Raw genomic sequence first — 25,985 nt, forward strand, 5'->3', positions numbered from 1 at the left:
ATATAATTTAAATTTTAAATTCTAAAATATGAAAATTTAAATTTTACCTTAAATTTGAAATTTGAAATTTAAAATTTAAAATTTTAGATTTAAAATTTAAAATTTAAAATTTAAAGTATAAATTTTAAATTTTAAAAGTTGAAATTTACGAATTCAAAAATAAATTTAAAAATAAAAATTAAATTTAAATTTAAATTTAACCCTTGAATTGAAAATTAAAATAAAAATTTGAAGTTTGAGTCTTAACTCATAATGAGATTTCAAGAAACAGGTTTTGGCTGCTTTTGATTTTGGACCTCGAAAATCAAAAAATAATTCTAAAATTCAGAATCAAATTTTTTAAAAAAGGCTGCCAAACGCTTTATTGAATCGAAAATCATTTTTGAGCTCAAAAACAATTTTCAAAAGCTAAGCCAAACACCCCTAATATTAATAAGTAGGGTAGTTTTCTCAGCATTTTAAGAATTCACAAGAATCATCATCATATACAACAAGCTCTACATTTTTATAATTAACCAACAAGCTAGTTTTCAATTACATCTTTTTCTTTTTGTTTTTTTGCTTTGTCTTTTTCTTGAGGAAGTAGCCTTTGTTTTCTCTCTTCTCTTTTATAAGGTAGAGAGAGAGTGGGACTACTTTTGGGTCCACCTATCCATATTGCTAAAGTATGTATATATATTATATATCTATAAACATATATAAGATTGTATTTTATTGCATTTATGCTCAACTTTTAATGCACCTGTCTATAATCTATAAATAATATAAGTAAAGCTAGAGAAAAGCAACAATATTCTCTCCAAACTTTTGCCATGCGGATAATTTGTCTAAGTATATTATACTGTAACATGGCAGCTTTGTTAATTATCATTAAATTATTATTATTATATGTATATATATTTTTTAATGTGGCTAAGGCATTTGGTTCTTCTGGGAATTAACTAATAAGATAGCATCTAATGCAAAAATAATTAATTTTTATGAGACCCCAATTCTATATATAATAAAATATAGTAGGACTAAAGCTCTTCACCCGGCTATAGCATCTTAGGTGGTAGGTAGATCCAAGAGTTTAAAAAGGTTAAGCGTGTTAGAATTAAAGTAGTTCTAGAATGGGTGATCTCTTTGGAAAGTTTGAGCGTCACAGTTGGTATCTGAGCCAATTATCAGGCGGAATAAGTTGGAGCATCACAGTTGGTATCAAAACTAATTACCAGCCGGAATTGTCAGATGAGTCTCGGCTGAGTTAGAATTATACAGCGGAGAGAGTGAAGCTCTCCTACTGTTGACTATTGTGGATGGAGCGCGACTCCCCCATAAGATCAGTTAAGACTAGCGAGGCGATTCTTACATCGACTGATATAAATTCGGTTAAATATTTTATATATTATTTCGTATCTATACGTATATTTTTTAACGCAAATACATCTCTATAATGATTTCACAAAATTCTTTGTTTATGCAATTGATTACTTTAAAAGTTTAAGATATCCACCAATTAATGGTTTCCAATATTGATATTAAAAAAATAAAGTAAAATAAAGTAAAATAATATAAAATAGTAAGCTGATGGAGATTCTTTTTGAGTTATTTTAACACTTTTTGAATATATAAATATTTTGTTAACTTTTTATAAAACCCAATTAAACCCGGTGAATGGAATTGCTTTATGATGTAAACTAACTGGTCAAATTAAGAAGATAAAACTTCGAATATATAAATATTATGTTAACTTTTTATAAAATCCAATTAAACCCAAAACGTGTGTCATGGGTGAATGGAATTGATTTATGATGTAAACCAACTGGTCAAATTAAGAAGATAAAACTTCGCAATCTCTCATTAAAATGTGTGACAACTCTTTACTTGTAGACTAAGGTTGGAATAAGGTGCATAGGAGGGGGAAAAAAAAAGAGCATATTTCAAAAAAGAAAAATAAAATCTTGTGGGCATATGATGGCCATGAATATTTTAATCAATCTTTATCTCTCTTACCATATTATTTTATAAGATGTGCCCAGAGAGAGACCTTTGTCTTTCCCACTCTAGGATCTTAATTTATTATGCCAATGTTTTAGGAGAATATACTTTGAGTTAGGCTGGTATACTATCGGTAGCACGAAGGTTTTCATACTACTAAGTTGTTTTCGATGATGCGACTTTTAAATTGACGATCGGCTCTATTAGACTTGATCTACAGTACTATTAAAAGTATTTGAAAACTAAATTTCATAATTTTTCGACATCATTTGGCTAGTGATCAAAAGGTCTCAAAATTGACAATTTTAATGGTAGATGTGATGCGTTTGTGAATTTAACGGTGTAAACCAATCTAAATCTAATAAAATTTTTATAGAAATTTTTTTTCACTATTTAGAGTAAGATCAGTATCTCTGATCTTAAATTTAAGTCTTCTATCATCATTTTTTATGAGATTTTTATTTTCAGCCGTTCATTTTTAAACTACTCATTTGATAGGTAAATGATGCCGAAAAATTGTAAAATTTAGTTTCCAAATACTTTCAATAGTGTAGATCAAGTCTAACGGAGCCGATCATCAATTTGGAAGCGTCATCATCGAAAACAACTCGGTAGCACGGAGGCCTCCGTGCTACCGATAGTATACCAGCCTAGCTCATATACTTTTGATCATATTCTATGGTTTAGTGAGCCACAATAAATGTAAGCAATAAAATAGAAAAAACACATATGGTAGTTGATTCATATTTTCAGCTAAATTTATTCCTAAATAAATAAATAAAGCACGTAATATGCCACCTTTCTCTCTGAAAAAAAAAAATCTCAAAAAAAGAGAGAAAAATATATGTTCATCTTCCATTTTAAAATTATGTTTGGATGTCTGAATATCTTATTTAGTATATTTTCTTAATTTATTTAAGAAGCTGATCTTATTTATTTATATAAGGAATATAATTAAATTCTAAATTTCAATGTCATATTCCGCCGTCAAAGTTAGTTTTTGAAAAAAAATAATTTACTTTACGTGTGAATATGCTATCGAACCAAATTATAAATAACAAAATCTTTCTGAAAATACATATCACTCTCTCGAACAATTATAATCACGAAAGAAAATATCGAACGAGTTATCACTAGATAACTTATTACGATTTGCAAAATGAGCCAAGGCTTCCTTTGGGGCTTCCTTTGGGTATTAGAATAGGTTATTTAGTGATAATTTATTCGGAATGAGGACTTTCTTGCGTGATTGGTAATAAGAAGTTTGATTTTTGCTCGTTAAAGGATCTTAACATCTGTGATTTGATAAGAAAACATATTTAACGATGAAGTGATTTCTCTTATTCCAAAAACATAGCTAGAAGGCGGAATACAGATATTTTATCACGCTCATCATCTGTCAAATACTGCCAAGTTGATAAAGTAAATCAAAGATTACTAGAAAATTAATTTTTTTTTTGTATGATTGCAAATTATCATGAGTTTGATATTAAAAATCTTCATATGCATGATCTGGTAAAATTATTGTATTCCAACTAGGAGGCAAGTTATGTTATTTAAAAAATGGTAATGAACTGATGACCTAGTATAGCATGCTTATGGACACAATTAATAATACTTACCATCAATAAAATATTAGGAACTTGATTCACAATCCATGTGCTGAATAATACTTCATGAACCCAACCATACATAAATATGTTAGGGAAAACTTCAAATACCTTCTATGTTATTTTGCACTTTCTTACTTTAGTATTGTATGATTTTAAGTATATTAATTTAGTAGCTTGTGGTTTTATTTTTCTCTTTTTATTATACATTTCACTAATTTTTTTTATTAAATTAGTGACAAAGTTAAAACAAAAGGGTACTGAAATGAATATTTAAAAAACCTAGGTGGGATATCTGAAGTTTTTTATATATAATTTAACGAAATGTTAACAGAGAAGTTGACGAAAAAAGAAAATGAAACCACAAGGTACTAATCTGATATATTTTAAAACACAGGGTATTAAAGTGAGAAAGTGCGAAACCACAAGAGTGGTATTTGAAGATTACTCAATATTTTATACAGTGCTTTTTGAAAACTATATATCATTTACATTTACTTTTTTATTATTTTTTTATTTTTATATTTTTAAAGAGATTTGGAGACTAAATAGATGGGGATCATAAGCACTAACTAACTATCATAAAAGTATATGTTGATAGGAAAGGTGCACTGTATTTAAGGACTCAGTCACAGTGTTTACATATTTCAATCTGACTCAACAAATACGAACGTTAAGTCTATTGCTTGGTAATTTGCTGTTAGGTCTATTATGAACCACAACCCCACTCAACTTATTGGGCTTAATCCAACTCAACTTATTTGTCTACATAGGCCTATTATCACTTGGTATGAAGTTGAAATTATTTTAACTAATAGTATATCGCCCACAATCCTCCCTCCCACTATTAACATCTGCACCGTTAATGCAACATGTGGGAATCGAACCTGTGCTACTAACTCTGATGGATCGTAGGCATTAATAATTTCAAAAGCGTATGTCGTAAAAAGGTTGCACCCATTATACTTAGAGATTCAGCCACAATGCTCATGGGTTTCAACTTGACTGAACACATCTGAGTGTTAGATCTATTGTTTGATTTCTTCCCGTACTATTATGGACTGCAGTTTTACTCAACTTATTTAGCTCATCCGACTCAACTTATTAGTTTCGTATACGGAGCAAAATGCTGGTTCCATTTTTAGCCAATAATAAAGCTAACAATAAAGACCCCTGACTTGTGGGTCCCACTTGAATTATTTAGCATGTGGTGCAGCTACTAACTGACATGTCTAGAAACTTTAATAGCTAGTCCCCATCTTAATGGTTTGGGACCAGATCATGTACCTTTCAAACTATAGGAAAAGTAAAAAATGTGTTATTGTTGAATTGATTAATTAAAACCTACTCCATCAATTTATTTTCTCAATTCTAATATATCACATGGCAATGAGTCATCAATTGTTACAAGAAAACTACTTATTTAATAAATCTTCAATGGTCTTATACAAAACTAGAACTAGTATATGAAATATTCCTTTCAAACTTAGATTAATTATTCATTTATATTTTTAGGTAGAAATTGTGGAAATTAACCCCCTCAACTATTGGCATTTCTATTGGAAATTAACCCCCTCAACTATTTTTTATGGATAAAAACTCCTTAACTTCTAATTTTCTTTTGTTCGAATTTTTATACTTAGTTAATAAAAGATTTGGTCAAACTTAATGATTTTTTTTTCAGATTATTAACCATTATATAACTGGTCTAGCAAGTTTTATTTATTAAAAAGTGAATTTAATGACTCTAATATGCATATATATGCTTACTTTTAATAGACTTGAAAAAATTCCTAATATTTCGACGAAATTATTTAATTTTAAAAATAAAAGCTAGTAATATTTCAATAAAAAAATAATTGAGGAGAACTAAAATGTCGGATACCTCGTAGTTGAGCCAAAAATTATAATTGGGTCAAGTTTTGGGACTAAAATGTTGCGCGTTTTATAGCTCGAGTCATAAATTATAATTAGTTAAAATTGAAGGATTGAAATGTAAGCTACGCAAATGTTTTTTTTAAGTAAATTTACAATGGTCGGAATTATATAAATATTCCTTTCAAACAGAGATTAATCATCCACATTTTTATTTGACAAAGAAAAAAAAAACCACAATTGTACAAAAGTCATTGGTGGAAGAGTCATCCCCGCATCCGAGGTCACATGGTGTCAGTTTTCGATTTTTCCACACGATGCCAGGCTTTAAATTTTTTTTTTTTTTTTTTTCACTTTCTTTTATAAAATATTTAGAAGAGCTTTGAAGCTTTAAATCTGGTAAAATATAAAATAGTCGCTTTCAGCTACCACATTATCATATTAGGTCTTGTTCGTCTCCGAATAGCTATACTGTGGCATGCAATCGCAAATATTCGTCACACACCTGTGCTCGATCGTCGGTTGGAGCTTTCGCTCGCCACAATGTTGTATGATGATAGCTGAGATCGATTTCGTCCAGCTTCTAAACTAGCTTCTCGAGTTATAAAATGATTCATAGTTTTTACGAATTCTAGAAAATTAAGATTTTCTAATAAAAATCATGGTCTAGATTTTTTCTAAAAGTTCTACTATATATATATTCTTGTTTGTTAATACGGTGAGTAATTAGTTAAAGACACTATTTTTATATCATGAAAAGTCTGAAAAGATTTTAAAAAAATGCTACTTATAGGGCTGTGCATCTAACACACTCAGAGTCAGTAGTACACTAAACTTCTTTTAGAGTTTTTAAGAAAAAACTAAAAATTGATGAGACAAGCGAGCAGATCGGCCACCAAAAAGATGGTGTGGTGTAAACTTTACACCTTATATGCTATAGTTGTATAGATAGTATTGCTCAAAATATTAGAATAGTGCTTTTAGCCATCGCAATATAAAACGCGACCATAAATAATAGTACTTTTACTAAATCAATTTTAAAACCAAATTAAGCATGCCCACTGACTTAATTGCCACTCTTTTTTGCCCTATATATACATCCCTATGTCGTGTGGCCATCTCACAACACACACACACCCCCTCTCCCCCTCAATATTAGCTTAAGATAAAAAACAAGATGTCTCACCCATGCTCTCTTCTCCTGGCCTTGAATCTGATCACCATCACCTTGGCTTTGCTCTCTCAAAGATCTCAAGCCCAGTTGAGCCCCTCCTTCTACAACTCCACCTGCTCGAACGTGTCGGCGATCGTTCGCAGCACCGTCCAGCAGGCGCAGACCTCCGACGTCCGCATTTACGCCAGCCTCACTCGCCTCTTCTTTCACGATTGCTTCGTCCAAGTAACCACTATTTCTTTTATATATATAGAGCCCAGTTGCTATACTATCAGTAGTACAGAAACCTCCGTTCTACTAAGTTGCTTTTAATGATTGAACTTTCAAATCGGCGGTCGACTCTATTAGACTTGATCTACACTATCGAAAGTATTTGAAAACTAAATTTCATAATTTTTGGACATTATTTAGCTATCAAACGAATAGTCTAAAAATAAACGATTAAAAATAAAAATTTCATTAAAAATGATGATAAAAGACTTGAATTTAAGATCACATGTACTGATCTTATTCTATATAGTGAAGAGAATTTTCTATAAAAATTTTATCAAATTGAATTATTTTACACTGTAAAATTTACAAACGCATCACATCGGCCATTAAAATTATCAATTTTGAGACTTTTTGATCACCAGCCAAATAATATCGAAAATATGAAATTAATTGGTTTCTAAATATTTCTAATAGTGTAAATCATGTCTAATGGAGCCGCTCGTCGATTCAGAAGCCGTATCATCAAAATCAACTTGGTAGCGCGGAGGCTTCCGTATTACCGACAGTACAACAACCTAACTCTCTCTCTCTCTCTCTCTATATATATATATATATATATATATATATTCACTTCTTTTTTTATTCTAATGTCAAATCGAGCACGAATAAGTTGTACATGAACAAACATTGAGTTAATGGCCTAATTTCCACATTAACATGCATTACACATTAGTTGGTTAGGATAGTATCCAACTCAGGGTTGCGACGAACTTGTTTGATCACACTCAGGGTTGCGACGGGTCGGTTTTGCTGGTCAATAGTTCGACGATTCAGACCGAACAGGATGCCGTCCCAAATAAGAACTCGATTCGAGGTTTCAACGTCGTCGCTGACATCAAGACGGCCGTGGAAAATGCTTGCCCAGGAGTTGTCTCCTGCGCCGATATTCTCGCTCTCACAGCTGAAGCTTCAGTTAACTTAGTAAGCCATTTTTTCCATCTCTCTCTCTCTCTCTCTCTCTCTCTCTCTCTCTCTCTCTCTTCTGAGTCTCTATAATGGATTCTCAATATTCGTACAGATGTATCGATACGAAATTTTATTTATCAAATATATTCCTCCGGAGGTGCATAGCCTACAAATATATTTCTCTGTTAGTTAACCAGTAAATATTATTTTTTCTACAAAATATTTTTAATTATTTTTTAACCTCATTTATCATTTTTGATATTTTTATTTTAACTTTCTTAATTTGTTGGATTTTGCATTGATGTAGTAGTCACCATATCTCTATGGATCTCTGAAAACAAGTGGTAAGAAGGTGACAGGAAGTACTTCTCCTTAAAGTGAGATATAATTCATTTTCAAAGTTGCAACCACTTTTTAATGAACTTGGTCTTGTTACTTTATTATCTTTTGACTAGTGAACAAGTGAAAAATTTATTGTCGGAACTGTGAAGAGAATTGATAGTTCTAATAAACAGGCTAAATTACAAAATAATAAATTAATTTTTATCTTGTACCTTATTTTCATCTCAACACTACAACAGAATTAGGTTATAGGGACACATGTTTGGGATACTTTTAAGTAAATATCTTATTTATGCTAAAACTTAAAAAAACATCTACTTATGCCTAAATATAAAGCCCAATCAAACTAAAAATAAAAGATTACTCTACTCAACCCACCACACCCAGTCCATTTGACCCGATTACAAACAAAAAAAAAAAAGAAAAATCAATTACCATCTTTTCTTTTCTCTTCACTCAATCCATTGAAATTCTAGACGAAGAGCCTTTCCTGTCGTCCTCCTCCGTCACCATAGCCAATGAGATAGAGTTTCGGCGATTGCTAAATGCTTAAATAAGTGTTGGTAATTAGCAGCACTCTTTTAGGCTATAGCGACACTCTTTAACTGTCACTATATACCTAGCGACCCCACATATAGCAATACTTTTTAAAAGTGTCGGTAATTTTAGCTAGCAGCACTTTTTTGACATGTACCTATATTTAAAAGTGTCGGTATAAACCGTTTTTGTTGTAGTGCAAAGAGATCCAATTTTAAAATAATTGTTTAATTCTGCTTTAAAATGTTATAGTTTTAGTAAAATTTACCTCTATCAACTTATTTTGGTAAAATTTTACAATCAAATAAACCGCTTCGTTCATTTTATTTAGAAATAAAATTAGCTAAAAATATGAATCAACTAAATTCGAACTTGGAATCTCGGGTACCAACCACCGAGCCCTTTTCCACTTGCGCTAGGGACGGTCGATAGTGCAGGTGAAAGTTAATGCAGTTTTTTATACAAGAAAGTATAATTGAGAGACGAACTTAATTAAGTGCCCAAAAGATTTCGTAATCTAGGGTAATAAATAATTAAGTTAATGAGGATTAGTTAGGATAAGGTGATTTGAACAAGTTCATTTACTCAACTTCTTAATGAGGATTAGTTGGGAGAAGGCATTTTAATGAGAGGGTTAGTTACGATAAGGTGATTTGAACAAGTTCTTTTATTACCATCCCTAGAGCAAGTGACAAAGGGCTTGGTGGTTGGTACCCGAGATCCAGGTTCGAATCCTAGTTGATTCACATTTCTAGCTAAGTTTATTTCTAAGTGAAATAAACGAAGCGGGTAGCGTGCTACCTATCTCTCAAAAAAAAAAAANAAAAAAAAAAACAAGTTTTTTTATTTTTTTTTTTTATTAAAATGCACCATCGTAGTGCAATAGAATTTTAATTTATTGGACGTGTTCTATAATATTCAAAAGACATACATATCTCAAATCATAAGTTTTAGTTATCATTAATTTCTTCTGGATTGAACAAAAACATTGAATATAAACTATAAAAAAATATCATTCTTTCGTAGCTTAATTTTTAGACACAAACAATTGTTTCACATGATATCATAGCAAAACGTCATTCGTTTGGTTCGGGGTTAAGAAAAAAGTAACTATTCCAGGGATAGAGTTAAGTTCAAGGTTAAAGTGGGGTTAAAATTTTTTTGTGTTTGGTTGGGGGTTGGAGTTAGTCTAGAATAATAAAAAATAGTGTCTGGTTGGAATAGGTGGGATAAGAAGATAATGATTGATAAAGAAGGATAATGATTGGTTGGAGTATGTGGGATAAAAATGATAGTGGGTTATTATGAATAGAAAATAGTGTTTAGTTAGAGTTTGGTGAGGTTAGGTGGGGTTAGCTAACCCGGGATAATTTATTTGAGGTGGGGTTAGCTAACCCCACCCATTTTTTGGAGTGTTTGAAAATAATATGGGGGTTAAGGGGTTATTCCACCTCTTAACCCCCAACCAAACAAGGACTAAGAGTTCAAATCCAAATTTAGTGCCTCTTATTTAATTCAAGTATATATCTTCGTTTGTTTTATCCAAAATTTTCACACTAGCACATAAGAGGATGAAAAAAGTACCGTCAGCTATTAATCTTTTTTATCTTTTTTTTTTTTCCATCTCTTTCTTTTCCATAATTGACTTGAAAAAGTTATAACTTTGGTTGCATTCTTAAAAAGGAGATTGTTATCAAATAAGATAGATCTCTACTTAGATGCTTTAGGCAAAATCTTCTCAAATAAGATAAATAGTTATTATGTAACAATTAGTAGCATTCCATAAGAAAGGAGATTGTTTCACTCAAGGTGGGGAGGAAGAAAGGAGATTGTTCCACCGAAGGTGGAGAGAAGTAACGTGAAGTGATTTTCGACTGTATATGCCCATTTTCTTTATTTGGTTCATCAAAATTAAATAAGACCGTAATTCAATTTTTTCGTAACGTTGTATTTGATTTAGCATTGGTTGGTAATGATGAAGTCAATCGCAGAAGAAAAAGAGATAGAAAAAATAATAAAATTTGAACAATTGTTTCCATAATGTTGTATTTCGTTTAGCATTGTTTGGTAACGGTGAAGTCAATTACAGAAGGAAAAGAGATAGAAAAATAAAATAAAATTTGACGATTGTAACACACACACACTTTTTGGGAAACAAACACAGAAAGTGAAAAGCATCAGTTTTGAGGCCATTAAACGAACGGCGGTTAGAAAAATAGTTTTTACTTGAACTTTATTTCAATTAAAAATTATTTTCAACCTGAAAAATAGTTACACGCACAAATTAACAAGCAGACCCTTGGTGGAGTCGAGCTTGAGCAAGGTTTGTTGAGCATCTCACTAACTTAGGGCCTCCATGGTACTGAGGGTTGTCTAATGCATGTTATTAGATAAAGATATGCTCCTGTGTATTAAGTGGACTATATAAATTATATATTGTAACTGAATCATTAGATTTTACATCGTGATGTCTTTTACACAAATAATGGTACATTTTTTTCATCGCACTTTCTGCCTGTACGTAATGCATCGTCCCCTCAACTCCAAATAGAAACTAAGATAGTTAATGATCCAAGATATAATGTTTGTTTTTTTTTACTCTTTATGTTGGAGTGCAAATAATTTTTCTCACAATAATAATTGTAATAGGCTGGAGGACCCTCATGGACTGTGCTACTGGGGAGAAGGGATAGCACCACTGCAAACATCACTGCAGCCAACAATCTCCCTAGCCCCTTTGATAACCTGACCACTCTTGAACAGAAGTTCGCCGCCGTCGGTCTCAACGACACCGATCTCGTCACATTATCAGGTATCTGCATAATCATCAAATATCAACACTTTCTCAACTCGAAATGCAAAAGTCAAATGTTCTAAAACACACACAAAAAACTGGAACAAATTATGGTTTGTTTAGCTCCCAACAAATTAAGCCCTAAAAATATGTTTGCTATAGAGCTCTCTAAAAACATATACTACTATACTACCCGAAAAGTCATGGGAGTTGAATCCGGCATGCAAGGTTTGAACTTGAGTGACAGACCAACTGGTTTATACAGTGGCTATTAATGTATGTCTTTTTGTAGCTGGTTAATGTTCTCTTTTATATTCACTTTTGTCAATAACAGGAGCTCACACATTCGGCCGAGGCCAATGCCGGTTCGTCACTCCACGGCTCTATAATTTCAGCAGCACCGTGAATACAGACCCGACCCTGAACTCAACCTATGCGACCACATTGGAGCAAAACTGCCCCCAGGGCGGGAACGCATCGGTCCTGAATAATCTCGACCCGATCACGCCGAACACGTTCGACAGCAACTACTACATAAATCTGCAGAACCACCAAGGGCTCTTCACATCTGATCAGGAGCTCCTGTCGGATCCCAATGCGACGACGACCGCCTCGATCGTCAATAATTTTGCCGGCAACCAGAGCGCATTCTTCGATAGCTTCGTGCAGTCGATGATCAACATGGGGAATATTAGCCCCTTGACAGGGAGCAGTGGGGAGATCAGAACCAACTGCAGTGTGGTGAATAGCGGATCCGGTTTGGAGTTGCATATTCGGATTCAACATGATTCTGACAAGGGTTCAGCTGCAGAATAAAATATTAAAAAATAGGGTAAATTGCAAATTTGGTGTGGTGGGTGACATTTTGATCCTCAAACTTTAATTTATTGTCATTTCTTGCTCAAACTTTTGGAATTGGTGCAATTAAGTTCTATAACCCAAATTAGTTGACTAAATATTGATATATTACTAAAATAGAAGTAATGTAATAGTGATGTGATTGATAATACACAAATATTTAAAATGTCACATTACTTTTACATCAGCGATCAATGCGTCAATATTTAGTTAATTAAATTAGGTTTTGGAACTTAATTATAACAATTCTGAAAGTACAAGCTAGAAATTACAACAAATTAAAGTTTGAGCACTAAATGTCATCGGTCTCATAGTTTGAAGAACAAGCATGCAATTTACCGCAATAATATATAATGTATCTGAACTTAAATCTAAATAGCTTTTTGTGATCACAATAATATGATCAGAGATATACTCTCTCTCTCTCTCTCTCTCTTTCTCTCCTCTTTCTGGCTCTCTTTCTCATCTTACTTTTTCCTCATCCACAATGGTACTCATAACAGTGCTAGAAAAAAGTCTAAAATGTGGAAGTCACATAGATGATATGGTACTGTTTTCAACCAATCACAATTGAATCCTAGAGTTCGCCCATTTTATCACACGGTGTTAGAAAAATAGTTTTGGTGTACTATTTTTCAAAAAGAGAAAATTTGATTGGTTGGGATATGGGTGACGTAGTGCGACCGCTACATAGAAGACTTTCTCTAGCATTAGAGTCCTCGTCCTCCTGTCAATAATGTGTGTTATTTTTGTGTTTGGGTATTGTGAGTATTCTGGTCATAGCGGTGTGCGGCAAATTCAATAAAGGCTTGTTGAGGACATTGTGCTTGGTTACTGCTTTCACATGGCTCAAGTTTTTCTTCATAGTGTTTAATTTTTGTCTATTTCTCACGGGCTTTCACGTCGATTATGACTTTAATTGTTCTGTCAACTTAGTTGCTTTGATTTGTTGGTTTTGGGGTTTTATTTATTGTTTTCTTTTTATATTTTTATTGTCCAGGGTTGTGCTTAAAATTTCTCTCCAAAATTATGTACTGTCATAATCAAGTTCTACTCCAACGAAATGCCTACGGATTTTTTTTCTTTAAAACAAATATATATGATTTAGATCATAAATATGTTTTCCCCAGTGAACTGTTTAGATCACATAAACCAAAAAAAAACTACTTTGCCTTTTTTTAAAACTGTTTGTTAAGTTCATTCGAGTTTAACAAGCATTAAGAATGGCTTCATTTCGCTGTTGCAGATTGTTTATAAACTTTGTAATTGTTTCATGTCAAAATTAAATTTCAAGAGTATTAGCTTTTGTTTTTTTTTGTTTTTAAAATAAGTTTGCAAACTTACAATAATATATAAAAAAGAGCATATAGAGAAATCCATATCTAGTTTCTTGAATAAAGTAGAACTTGAACAATGCAAAAATAATATACACAAATAATGGCAAATATATACAACATCAGCTATTGTCACGTACGTTACGGGATTCTTTTTGAAAATCTTTTTTAAAAAACTAGCGAAAAACGTAAATTTTTTTTTTTTCTAAACACCTTTAAAGGCACCTCGAGAATTCGTCAAGATCTATCATATGGATAAGGGATCCCTAAGCGAATGAATAGAATCTCTCTTATACATGCATGACATTGAACATTTATACAAACATCAACCCCACAACAAGCACACAGACAGATATACACATAAATATTTGAAATTCATAATTAGAAATCAACTAAACCAATAACTAAATCCATAGTTAGCAGTCATTAATAAACAATAAGTAACAAACTAAACTAAGTCACGTGGATCTGAAACATAAAACCAATCTGAATAAACTGAAACACATGGTAACCAATCTGAAACAATATAAAACCAATCAAAAATGAGTAGAGTAAAAATAAAATAAAATATTAAGCTTATAAAGAATTTTTTTGAGTTAAAAGTTAAAACTGATAAAAAAATAATATTCTTAATTTTAAAATTCTTTGAATAGATAAAATATTATATTAACTTATATTCTATAAAAACCAATTAAACTCAAAACGTGTATCTTGGGTAAATGGAATTGATTTATGATGTAAACCAACTGGTCAAACGAAGAAGATAAAACTTCGCAATCTCTCATTAAAACCTTATTTCCATTATTAAAAATAAAAAATGATCTTGTTGCATATGATGGCCATAAATATTTTAAATGAATATTTTAATCAATCTTTAATTATCTCTCTTAGCATATATTTACACAAGTTGGAGTTTGGAGTTAGTAAAACATGTGTCCAGAGAGACTCTTCTCTTTCCCCACTCAAGATCTTAATTTATTATGTATGTTTTCGAAAAATATGCTTTGATCAGATTCTATATTTCATGAACCACGACAAACGTAACCAAGAAAATAGAAAAAGACATATTCATCTTCAACAAAAAATATTCTATTCAGACATATAAACATTAGCACAAAATATATTTTAGACGATGCTTTTTAAACGCTCAATTCTAGCATTGTTAATATTTGGCATGCGTCGACACTATAATTAAGTAATATTTTTATCAGATACTGATAAAAATTCTCTGACGCTATATTAAAGCGTTGGTGTATTTATTCCGACACATTTACTTAACGACTCTTTGCTTGACACTTTTACAAGCGTCGGGATTATTCTTACCGACGCTTGTATGTAGTATCTCTGGTGTTTGGTTACCCGTGGATTTCAGCATCTGAGACTTATCGACACATCTGGAGAGTGTCGAGATAAGTCGCAATCGTTTTGGCGTGAAATGGACGCAAAACGGACTGAGTGCAACGTGAGAGCAGAGTTTGATATTGAAATTTGCAAAGTGTGGGTTTCAGTATTAAGTACCGGTACCATGCAGGGGAGTACCGGTATCCAGTGTATTTTTCGAACAGCTGCTCTCGGGTTGCGATAATTGATGCTGAGTACTGGTAAGGCATCGGGCTGGTACCGGTACTCTAGCTGGAATGTTGAGTTGGTGAGGGGTAGAACGGTCTTTTTGTTGGTGGTTATCCACACCACCAAATCCCTCGTATTTATCCACCAGAGAGATTAATTATCCTTCTCCTCTCTTTCTCTAACTTTGGTTATATGCTTGGTGGAGACCACAGCTTGAGCTCGGATCGACGTCGACGTTGCGCCGGGGAGCTGATCGAGCGCGTGGACGTCGCGGTTGCGCCGTTAGAGGCCGGACGAGCGCGTATTTTCCCTTCTTTTGACTTCTCACCGTAGTTGGACTAGTTTTTTGAGGTGGGTTGAAGTTTACAGAAATCGCCGGAATACCTCCTATGTTTTTATACCGTCGACATGTATCATTTGTGTATTTTTCTTACTAGTACTCGAATTCATGGATTAGTGTTTAAATCTGAATTTGGCGTTAAGCTAGTAGTTTAATATTATATGTTAGACTTGGAATTGACTTAGGAGAAAACATATAGATCCTACATTGTCACTTTCTGAAAATTACCAGATTTAGTTTTAGAAGCTATGGTTTATTTGTATCGTCGTTGTTAGTATGCGATGGATACCCAGATTAGGATAGGATGAGTTTACGCTCGTACTGGGATGCCGAGTTTATTTTTACAGTAGTGTGTAGACTGTTTCAGACTGTCGGGTGCCGTCGCGGTTGACAGTGGACCCAAATTTCTATATTTACATCAGATTGTGCCAAGGGCACGTGAGTTTTGGTTGTTAGACCAGTTAGACCCAGTTGTTTTGATTATAGTCCGTGAGAGCCTGATTGAGCTCGTTAGAGACATACTTTCATACTCGGTTGGGTAGCGCCCACGAGTGCCACTCCGGAGTCGGGCTTAATGCGTTTGCGTTGATGTCGTAGTGTCCTGGTTGGACTTGGTCTCCACCAACAATCCAGCGTGGTGGTGGTTGGTGTAGTTTCGACAGATGGGACGGTTGTGTTCACAGTCCCTAATGAGATTGGGTCAGAGATTGCATCTTGCTTATATCTACAGATAACTAATGTTGGTTAGCGACAGTATAGTGGCATGTAGCCGTAGAGTTTTTTCAGCTTTCTTTACTATTCTTGAGCATACTTTCTGTAGACTGTGGGTGAGCCGTTGAGGTCGGCAGTGGTACCCACTGAGGGCTACTTTTTTTTGGAGTAGTTCTCACACCCAGTTGTTGACCCTTTTTTGCAGAGCCTTCGTCCGCGGCTGCTGCTGTTCCTGATTTGGATCGTGGAAAGGGAGTCGCGAGCTAAATCCCTTCTAGTCTTGTTGCTGTTCTAGAGGAGTACCAGCTATAGATAGTTTTGATTTTTAGTTCATGTAGATACTGATGTTAGTTAGTCGCTGGAGCGAGTGATGTCTGTATCTTGGAGATTATGTATGTATAGTGAACCTGATATTTATTTATATATGTGTACAGTTCTGTTAGCAGCTCTATACTACTAGTTGTAGTTTTGTATGATTACAGGTATAGATACAGCTATCGCTTTATATACAGAGAAAATTCTTTTGTATACGGCGGGTCTATTGGCGTGCCCGAAAAAATGTGGTAATCCGGGATGTGACATTTAAAGTATCGCTAATTATTGTTTAAACTGCCCTTAAGTGCAAGATTTGTTGTAGTGAAATATTTTATGTAGTATATTTTTCTTATTTTATTTACGGAGTTTATAATATTTAGTAAATGAGGAATTTAATTAAATGTCTAAATTGAAATATCATACTTACCCGTCAAAGTTTTTTTTGAGAAAAAGAAAATTTTATATGTGAATATATTATCTAACCAAATAATGAATAACACGGCCTTTTTGAAAATAAATATCAGTCTCTCAAATAATTCCAATCATGAAAGAAAATGCACAAATCGAAGGAGTTATTGCGTGCCCGGGGAACGAGACATCCGGGGCGTGACATAACCCTTCTTTGGATGTCCGAATAAATTATTTAGTGATAACTTACACTACAACAGAATTAGATTATAGAGACACATTTTTGAGACACTTTTATATAAGTGTCCCATTTATACTAAAACTTTTAAAAAAGTCAACTAAGGCCTAAATATAAAATCCAATCCAACAAAAAATAAAAAAGTTATTCTGCTCAACCCATCCCACCTAGCCCATTTGGCCTAATTATAAAATAGAAAAGAAAAAGAAAAAAAAATCGATCACCATCTCCCCTTCTCTCCTCACTCAATTCACTGAAATCCTAAACGAAGACCCTTCGCTCTCCTCCTCCTCTGCCACCGCAGCCAACGAGGTAGAGTTCCGGCTGTTGCTAAATACTTAAATAAGTGTTCGTAAATTAGCAGCATTCTTTTTAGATTATACCAACACTCTTAAACTATCACTATATACCTATCATCTCCACATATAACAATATTTTTTAAAGTGTCGGTAATTTAGCCAGCAACACTTTTTTTGATCTATACCGACATTTAAAAGTGTCGCTATACATCATTTTTATTGTAGTGTTATTTGGAATGAGAATTTTCTTGTGTGATTGAAGATGTTCGATTTTTGCTATTTAACTGTTTTGACATTTGTAATTTGATAATATAACATATTTCATCTATAAAGTAACTTTTCTTATTCTGAAAAAATGACTAAAATGCTAGATATATGATATTCCATTTAGACATTTTATCATACGTCTCATCTGTCTTATAAATAAATCAAAGATTACCGAAAAAATGAGAATTATTGTTTATGATTGCTAGTTACGAGTATAATCTTAAAAGATCTTTAATGTGCATGATCTGGTTAAACCGGTGTAATCCGAATAGGGGGTAAGTCATATTATTTAAAAAATATTAATGATTTAATGACTAAATATAATATGCCTATGTACACAATTGATTATACTTCTCATCTATAAAATATTACAAACTTCATTAGTATTGCGCTGAATAAGATGTTCATAAATCCAAATAGACTCAAAGTCAAAATTAATCCTGATTTCCATTACTTTCTTGTACCTGTGGGTTTTATAAAGAAAATCAAGACAAATTTAAAATACATAAATATTTTATTCTGTATATATTTACATAAATATTTTATTCTGTATATATTTGAATTTTATTTTATTTACATTAAATAGGTGTAAGTGCTAACTAACTATTTCAAAAGCATGATAGCACTCATTGGTTTCCTTTTTGAGAGATAGATAGCACGCTACCCGCTTCGTTTATTTCATTTAGAAATAAACTTAGCTGGAAATGTGAATCAATTAGGATTCGAATTTGGGTCTCGGGTACCAACCACCAAACCCTTTGCCACTTGCTGTAGGGACGGTCGGTGATAGTGCTCATTGGTTTCAATCTGACTCAACCCACCTAGATGTTAGGTTTATTGTTTGGGCTCATCCAACTCAACTTATTGGGCTCATCCAACTCAACTTATTACTCTCCTAGCCCTATTGTCTATAATAACTATAAAATTCATACTCTGTAATGAATTAGTTTACTTAAATTCATTTGAATTTATATTCAAATTCTGGAGGAAAGAGAGAAAAGGTTATTTTGAGATTCAAACACCTTCAAATGAAACAAAAAACACTATTTTAACGGTCCGGCAGTACTGAAAGCGTGGTGAAGTCCATTTTCACATTTGGCTCATCGAAAGCTCAAAAAAGCACGAAAATAAAAACGAGGTCAAAATTGAAAAATTATTTTTTAAAAAAAGATTAAATATTTTATGTACCATTTCACGGGAAATTGAATAGGGAGGTACCTTTATGCTAAATACACGTACTGCTGAGGGCTTAGAACAAAATTTTGAAAATGGAGGGACTTTGGAGCATTTTTGCCAAACCCTACATATTGGTTCGGGTATAAGTAAGAACTAGCTTATACCAGAGATAGGTACAAATTTAGATATAAGCGAGAACCAAACCAATTTTGTGTTTGGATGAAAATTTGGTTGTTCACGGGAATAAGAAAAATAGCGGTTGGATAGATAAGATGGAATAAGAAAAATAGTTGATGGTTATAAATAGAAAATAATGATATTACCCCTCATTATATTTGAATTTNGGAGGAGGAAACCCTTGGGAGGTCGAAGGCGTGGGCCTGGGGTGGCACCGAGGGGAAAGGAGATTGGGTCAAGTGGCTTAGTGGGAGAGAGAGAGAGAGAGAGAGAGAGAGAGAGGCTTGGGAGACTGTTGGCCGATTTTCGACGGTCGCGGGATGGTCGCCGGTGGTTGGGATCGACGACGATGTAGCAGAGGAGAGTCCTTGTGACAGCTGATGGGTTGAGAGGGAGAGGGGATTGAATAGGGTTGATGGAAACCCTAAGAGCCAGTTTGGATTGGGTACAAGATGGGGTATAAGGTCCTTATACCCCATCTTGACCTTATACCCCATCTTGTACCCGAACACAATTTGGGCTAGGTCGGAACTATATTTCCCACCTTAGCGCTAAGGTGGGAAATATAGTTCCGACCTAGCCCAAATTGTGTTCGGGTACAAGATGGGGTATAAGGTCAAGATGGGGTATAAGGACCTTATACCCCATCTTGTACCCAATCCAAACTGGCTCTTAGGGTTTCCATCAACCCTATTCAATCCCCTCTCCCTCTCAACCCATCAGCTGTCACAAGGACTCTCCTCTGCTACATCGTCGTCGATCCCAACCACCGGCGACCATCCCGCGACCGTCGAAAATCGGCCAACAGTCTCCCAAGCCTCTCTCTCTCTCTCTCTCTCTCTCTCTCTCCCACTAAGCCACTTGACCCAATCTCCTTTCCCCTCGGTGCCACCCCAGGCCCACGCCTTCGACCTCCCAAGGGTTTCCTCCTCCGGCAGCCCGAGCGCGGCCAGGCCCTCCCCGAGCAAAGGATCAAAGTTTGATCCTGTTTGGAGTGGTTTCGGGCCATACCTCTGTTTGACCGCCGCTATCGCTTCCTACCTTTGCTGTCGACCCGGAAGCACCCTCCGGAGTCGCCCTAACACTCCCGAACTTCTCCTATGGCCAAAAATCTATGTTCCGGCCTCGGGGCTTCTTGGTTGGTCACAACATCAAAAGCGCCGCCACCTATGCCTCCCGCCGCCGGCAGTTGCCTCCCCTAACTCCTTCCTAACTGCCACTATATTCATCAACCGGCGCATGTGCCCCCTGGCCGTCGAAGCTCGGGAAGAAGAAGATGCTATCTTGGTTGACCCGAGCTAGGGTTTTCTTTTGGCCGACTTCATTTTCTCGGCCATCCCTGATACCACCGACTCCACGGAAGGTGAGCACGATCCTCCTAAAGTGCTTGGACATCCGTGCTCACATTCATTGTAGTCCAAGAGGTCTCGATTTGTGGATCCTGCTATGACGCTCCCAAAGACCTTGAAAACTACAATTCATGTAACCCTGGTGCACTTCTCAGCCTTCGTTTGCACTTCAAACAATGAGCTCGGGCTTTGGTACGTCGAGACCTGTCAGCCAACTAAAAGATACGACGACCCAGAGATCTAAAAAGTAAAAACACACCTAGAGGGGGGTGAATAAGTGTAAATAATAAAATAACCAACTGGATGCAATATAAACCATATGTGGAAAAAATAAAGCCAACAAACCGAGGTTTTTACATAGAAAACTCCAAGTGGAGTAAAAAACTACATGACTGATCACACAAAAAATCCACTAAGGAAAAATAGAGTATAAGGTGATTTACCGAAACCTTGACTCAACCTTTACCATAGACTTGAAGTAGATTTTCTTTGCTGGTCCCTAATCGATTGAACTCCTTCAATCAATGACGTTACTACTCCTCGCAGCATCAAAGCCTCGAATCCACGAGCGTTCACTGAATCCTCGACCTCACACAAGTCCATGCACAACTTCTCATTTCGGAGCAAGTAGAACAATAGTTAGTGGTGATTTTCATGCTTAGAAATTCATAAGATATGAGGGAAAACCTTATAAGAATAATCAATTTGATTCTTAATAGAATATCTGGATTAAAGCTCCAAAAATCAAATTGATGAGACAAAAAAAGAAACTTGTTCTCGAAAGATGAAAAAAAAAAGCACCAAAACAAGTTTCTATGGTTTCCGAGAGGTATTCTATCTTAGCTACGTTCCGGAGACACTCCCTATTTAGATGCTTAGAATCATATTAGAATTGAAAATACGTTTTCGAAAAATTCATGATGGGTTCAGAGTCCGGACCCTTCATCAATGTCTGGACTTTAATACTTTCAAAGCATCAAAGTCCAAATCTTCCCCTCAAAGTCCAACCCTGCGTTATAGCCAAGAAGGCTTACGAGGTCTAGACCCCGCCTTAAAGTCCGGACCCTGAAACTTGAAAAACTTCAGTTTTGTTCCGTAATAAGTTTCAGACCTATTCTAATATTTTTCAAACACTTAGAAATAATGCGTAAATCATCATTAATATGTAATCATACCTCGGAGGCGTGAGCTCCATAAACGAGTTTTTGATCTTGATGTCTTCTTCTTCAACCCTTCAAGACTCTATATGACTCCACGAAATACGCCAACATAAAATCCGCAATACCAACACTGCTGGTTGGTTTTCAAAGTGCACGATTTTCGGTAACGAGTCCAAACCCTAACTTTTTATATAAATTAATGCTATTAGATTAATGCAACTTTAGAGGTTTTTGTGCAAATTGGTCATGTGGGTTACTTCGAGTAGCGTGAACCCACAATATTTGACTTCTGGACTGATCGTCCTAAGTCCGATGATCTGTATGAAGCATATTTAGGGTTTTGGAGCATTTATCGGCAAAAACAAGATCATGGTTTCAGTTCAGGTTTTGCATTTAATCAACGTGAATCCCTGGTATTTTTCGCTGTGCCTTGTTGGTTGGTTGCCCTTGCTGTCTCATGTGTCAGGAGACAACGAGTGGGCGGCGGAAGGTTCCGGAACCGAAATTGGCATTTTCAAAAACCCGATACGGCTTAGTTTTCATTAAACGCACTTGTTAGCGTAGTGTTCATGTGTTTGCTGCCTAGACACCCAAATCAGTACGTTTTAGGGCACTGGGTGATGTACCATATGGATTGGTACTTTATAGGGCACTTTGTAGGTTTTGGAAGTGTTACAATGAGTTTCCAAGAAATTCCAGCGGGTTTTGGGAATCGGTAAAAAGAACTGGTTGCTTGATGGCTTCGAGAATGTGAGATTAGTGACTTTGGATCACTTATTAGGGTTTGTCCTATTTAGTGGATTAGTTTGTGACACCATGGATCTTTTGAAGGTACAGTCGATGGTAAGGAGCACCTTAGGAGTTAGGTGCCTCGTATGATTCAGATGGATGCTCGATCCAAAGTCGGTATAGTGGTGCTAGTTTAGTGACATTCTTTTTCTTTCTCTTTATACTTGATTACACACATTGCATGTTGAGCACGTGATTACCACTTGACTTCACTTCTCCTTGCTCTATTTTTATATATTTATCATGACTTAGCAATAGAGCAGTATTTCATTGGATGTCATTACATGACTTGATACATATATAATTGACCTGCTTAGTCGGTATGATGTGAGATCTATGAGATTGGATGACCTAATTAGTCGTTGTATTCCTTTTGGATCCTGTCTCGGTTAGTTGCCTATGGTTGGTTATTGATCATATTGCATCCATTAACATAGCTCATGTGCATTTCACTTTGGCCGCCGCAATAGTATTCTCTTTCGAAAAAATGGTCGTACTTTCAACCCATAAACCCTATATATACGACCTACTACTAGGACCATATGCCAAATATGGCAGGACGTGGCATTGCCTAAGGGTATCAGACCAACATGGCAAGTGATTGGGTATTCTAGGACTTTTCATTCGATTGATGCATACTCTTTTTGTTTACAGTAGCGGTAGTTGTACACTCGTTATTCATTTCCTTTCAGTTCATATTTGCTACTGTATTCATCATAGTTTCATACCATGCTATACTATTTTTCGTTTGCCCATGAGTACAGCTTGCTATTGTCGGCTTATGGTACCTATTGAAAAACCTCAAGTTGGTTTATCAACCCATGTTTTTATAGGTGACACAGGCAATGATAGTCGGAACGGTGCATGAGGTTCATGTAGCTAGTGAGCCTAGTGGTCCTGTGGATTGATCATTTTCTTGCTACGGTTTATGATTCTTTGTTATCCCAGTTATTCATTAATAATTCAGATACTGTGGTGATTCAGTTTATATTTGAATGGTTATTTTGAAGTAATAAACTGTGGATTTATGCTTAGGTGCATGACAGGGCATGCATCATTTTCACTAAGGACTGCTTAGTTGTATGTGCATTTAGCCTGTTTTGAATGTTGGGTGGTAAGTGGATTTGTTTGGTTGTGGAACGTAACAGGTAGATATGCCGTGCAAATATAGAGCAGACTCTATCCGTTGGGATATAGAAATTTCTGTATTTGTGAAGGGTCTGTCCACCCCGTGGTATATAAGGTTGTGTTTTTTTTAAAGAAAGATGGACATTTTTTCATTGGCGTTACTTTCCAAGTTTAACCTTTTTCTGAAAAAGCTTTACAGAAACGTCCCCGGAGCGCGACATTGTCACAGGGCAAGGAGTTGGACCTATTTTAGCCAATAATAAATAGGCAACAAGCCCCCGCAATACTCTATTAATGCTACTTGCAAGAATCAAATCTGTGCCACTGGCTCTGATATCGCTTGTGAATCATAAGCACTAACCACAATTTCGAAAGCACGTGTGACAGGAAGGACACATCCATCGCACTTAAGAGCTCAACTATAGCGCTTACGAATTTCGACCTGACTTAATCCATCTGAATGCTAGATCTATTATTAGGTCTTTTGCCGCTAGATCTATTATGGACCACAACCTCACACAATTTATTGGGCCCATCCAACTCAAATTTCTAATCTTCTAGGCCTGTTGTTACGGTGCAGAAAGTTGAATCTATTTTAGACAATAATAAGTACGTAACCAACAACAGAACAGAGACTGGTGGGTCCCTACTAGAATTATTTAGCATGTGGTACAGGCACTTATTGACATGCCTAGCTAATTTAATAGCTGGTCCCCATCTAAATGGTTTGGGGCCAAATCATGTGCCTTTCAAACAACAGGAGAAGTAAAAAATGGGTTATTATTGAATTGATTAATTAAAACCTAATCCATCAGTTTAATTATTTTCTTAATTCTAGAATATTATGTCGAAATGAGTCATAAGTTGTTACCACAAACTTCTTATTTAATAGATCTCCTTCTACAAAACTAGAACCAGTATATGAAATATTCCTTTCAAACCAAGATTTATTGATCTATATATATTTTTAGGTAGAAGAAATGTACGGAAATTAGCCACCCTCAACTATTAGCAATTCTGTAAAAGAGCCCTCAACTATTTTTTTGATATAGAAATTCCTCAACTTCTATTTTTTATTTGAATTTTTATACTTAGTTAATAAAAGATTTTGTCAAATCTAATGATTTTTTTAGTTATTAACCATTAGCTGGTCTAGTTTTATTTATTAAAAAGTGAATTTAATGACTCAAATATGCATATTAATTATGCTTACTTTTAATAAACTTGAAAAAATTCTAATATTTTGACTAAATTATTTAATTTTAAAAAATAAAGGCTAAGAACATTTCAATAAAAGAAAATAAAATTGAGGGGGCAATTCCAAGATGGCTTATAATTGAGGGCTCTACGCTAATTTTTATGATAATTTCGAGACCTAAAATGTATTCTTCAAGCCTGAAATTACAAGTGATTAAAATTAATGACTAAAGTGCCGCACGTCTCACAGTTCGAGTCAGAAATTATAATTAATTAAAATTAAGGACTAAAGTATCGCGCACCTCATAGTTTGAGGATCAGAAATGTTAATTAGCTGAACTTTTTTTTTTATAGGGGCAATTGCTTATTTATTCCTAAAAAATTTCAAACTTTTCTATTTACTCCTCTTAATTAATATAAAAAATATTCTTTTAACGTTTTAAGCTATTTTAAATATGCCTTACAGTTAGATTCTACAAGTAAACTAATAGAAACAGTCATTATTTTTATAAAATTACTATTTTGACCATTCAAATATATCCTTATATCGTCACCAACTTTTCTTATGTGCCCTTAGGTACTGTAATTTTTTGTCAACTCTGATAGAAATTTAATCCGAATTTAATGTAATAATATAATTTAATAGGTACTAATAGTAAAATTATTTTTAAATAACGGAGATATATGTGGTATATATATTTAAAATAAACATATATATAGAAATACATAAAATATTTTAAAAATTTTTAGACGTATAAAGATTGTACCTTTTTTAAAGTAATTTTTTGAATGTCGGAATTAAATACTCCTTTCAAACAGGAGATTAATCATATCTACATTTTTATTTGACAAAAAAACAAAAAACACAACCGTAGAAAATTCATTGGTGGAAGAGTCATCCCAACATGCGACGACACATGTTGCGACTTTTTTTTTTTTTTTTCCACATGATGTGATGACTCAACTTTTTGTCCCTTTTTTTAAAAAAAAGTAATCCAACCTTATCTCGAATTATTTTAGATCCAAAGCCGCTGAAGCCGGCCGGCCTTTTCATAGTATTAAAAAGAAAAAACCAAGAGCTGTCAGACTAAAATATAGAATAGTTTGCTTTCGGCCGTATTCAGATAATTTGGATTTGATAAAAATTCGGTACAGATATAATAAATATAAAATTTATTT

At 34.4% G+C, this 25,985-nt stretch overlaps 1 protein-coding gene across 1 annotated transcript; it reads left to right on the plus strand.

Moving 5' to 3' along the window:
- Nucleotides 6,562–13,177, plus strand: LOC109711617 (peroxidase 15-like). The gene is made up of 4 exons (XM_020234760.1): nt 6,562–6,864; nt 7,642–7,833; nt 11,347–11,509; nt 11,826–13,177. Exons 1-4 carry the CDS (start codon nt 6,643–6,645, stop codon nt 12,305–12,307), a joined length of 1,059 nt encoding a protein of 352 aa, XP_020090349.1. The 5' UTR covers nt 6,562–6,642; the 3' UTR covers nt 12,308–13,177.

The sequence above is a fragment of the Ananas comosus genome, linkage group 1 (assembly GCF_001540865.1).
Source record: "Ananas comosus cultivar F153 linkage group 1, ASM154086v1, whole genome shotgun sequence".
Lineage (NCBI taxonomy): Eukaryota > Viridiplantae > Streptophyta > Magnoliopsida > Poales > Bromeliaceae > Ananas > Ananas comosus.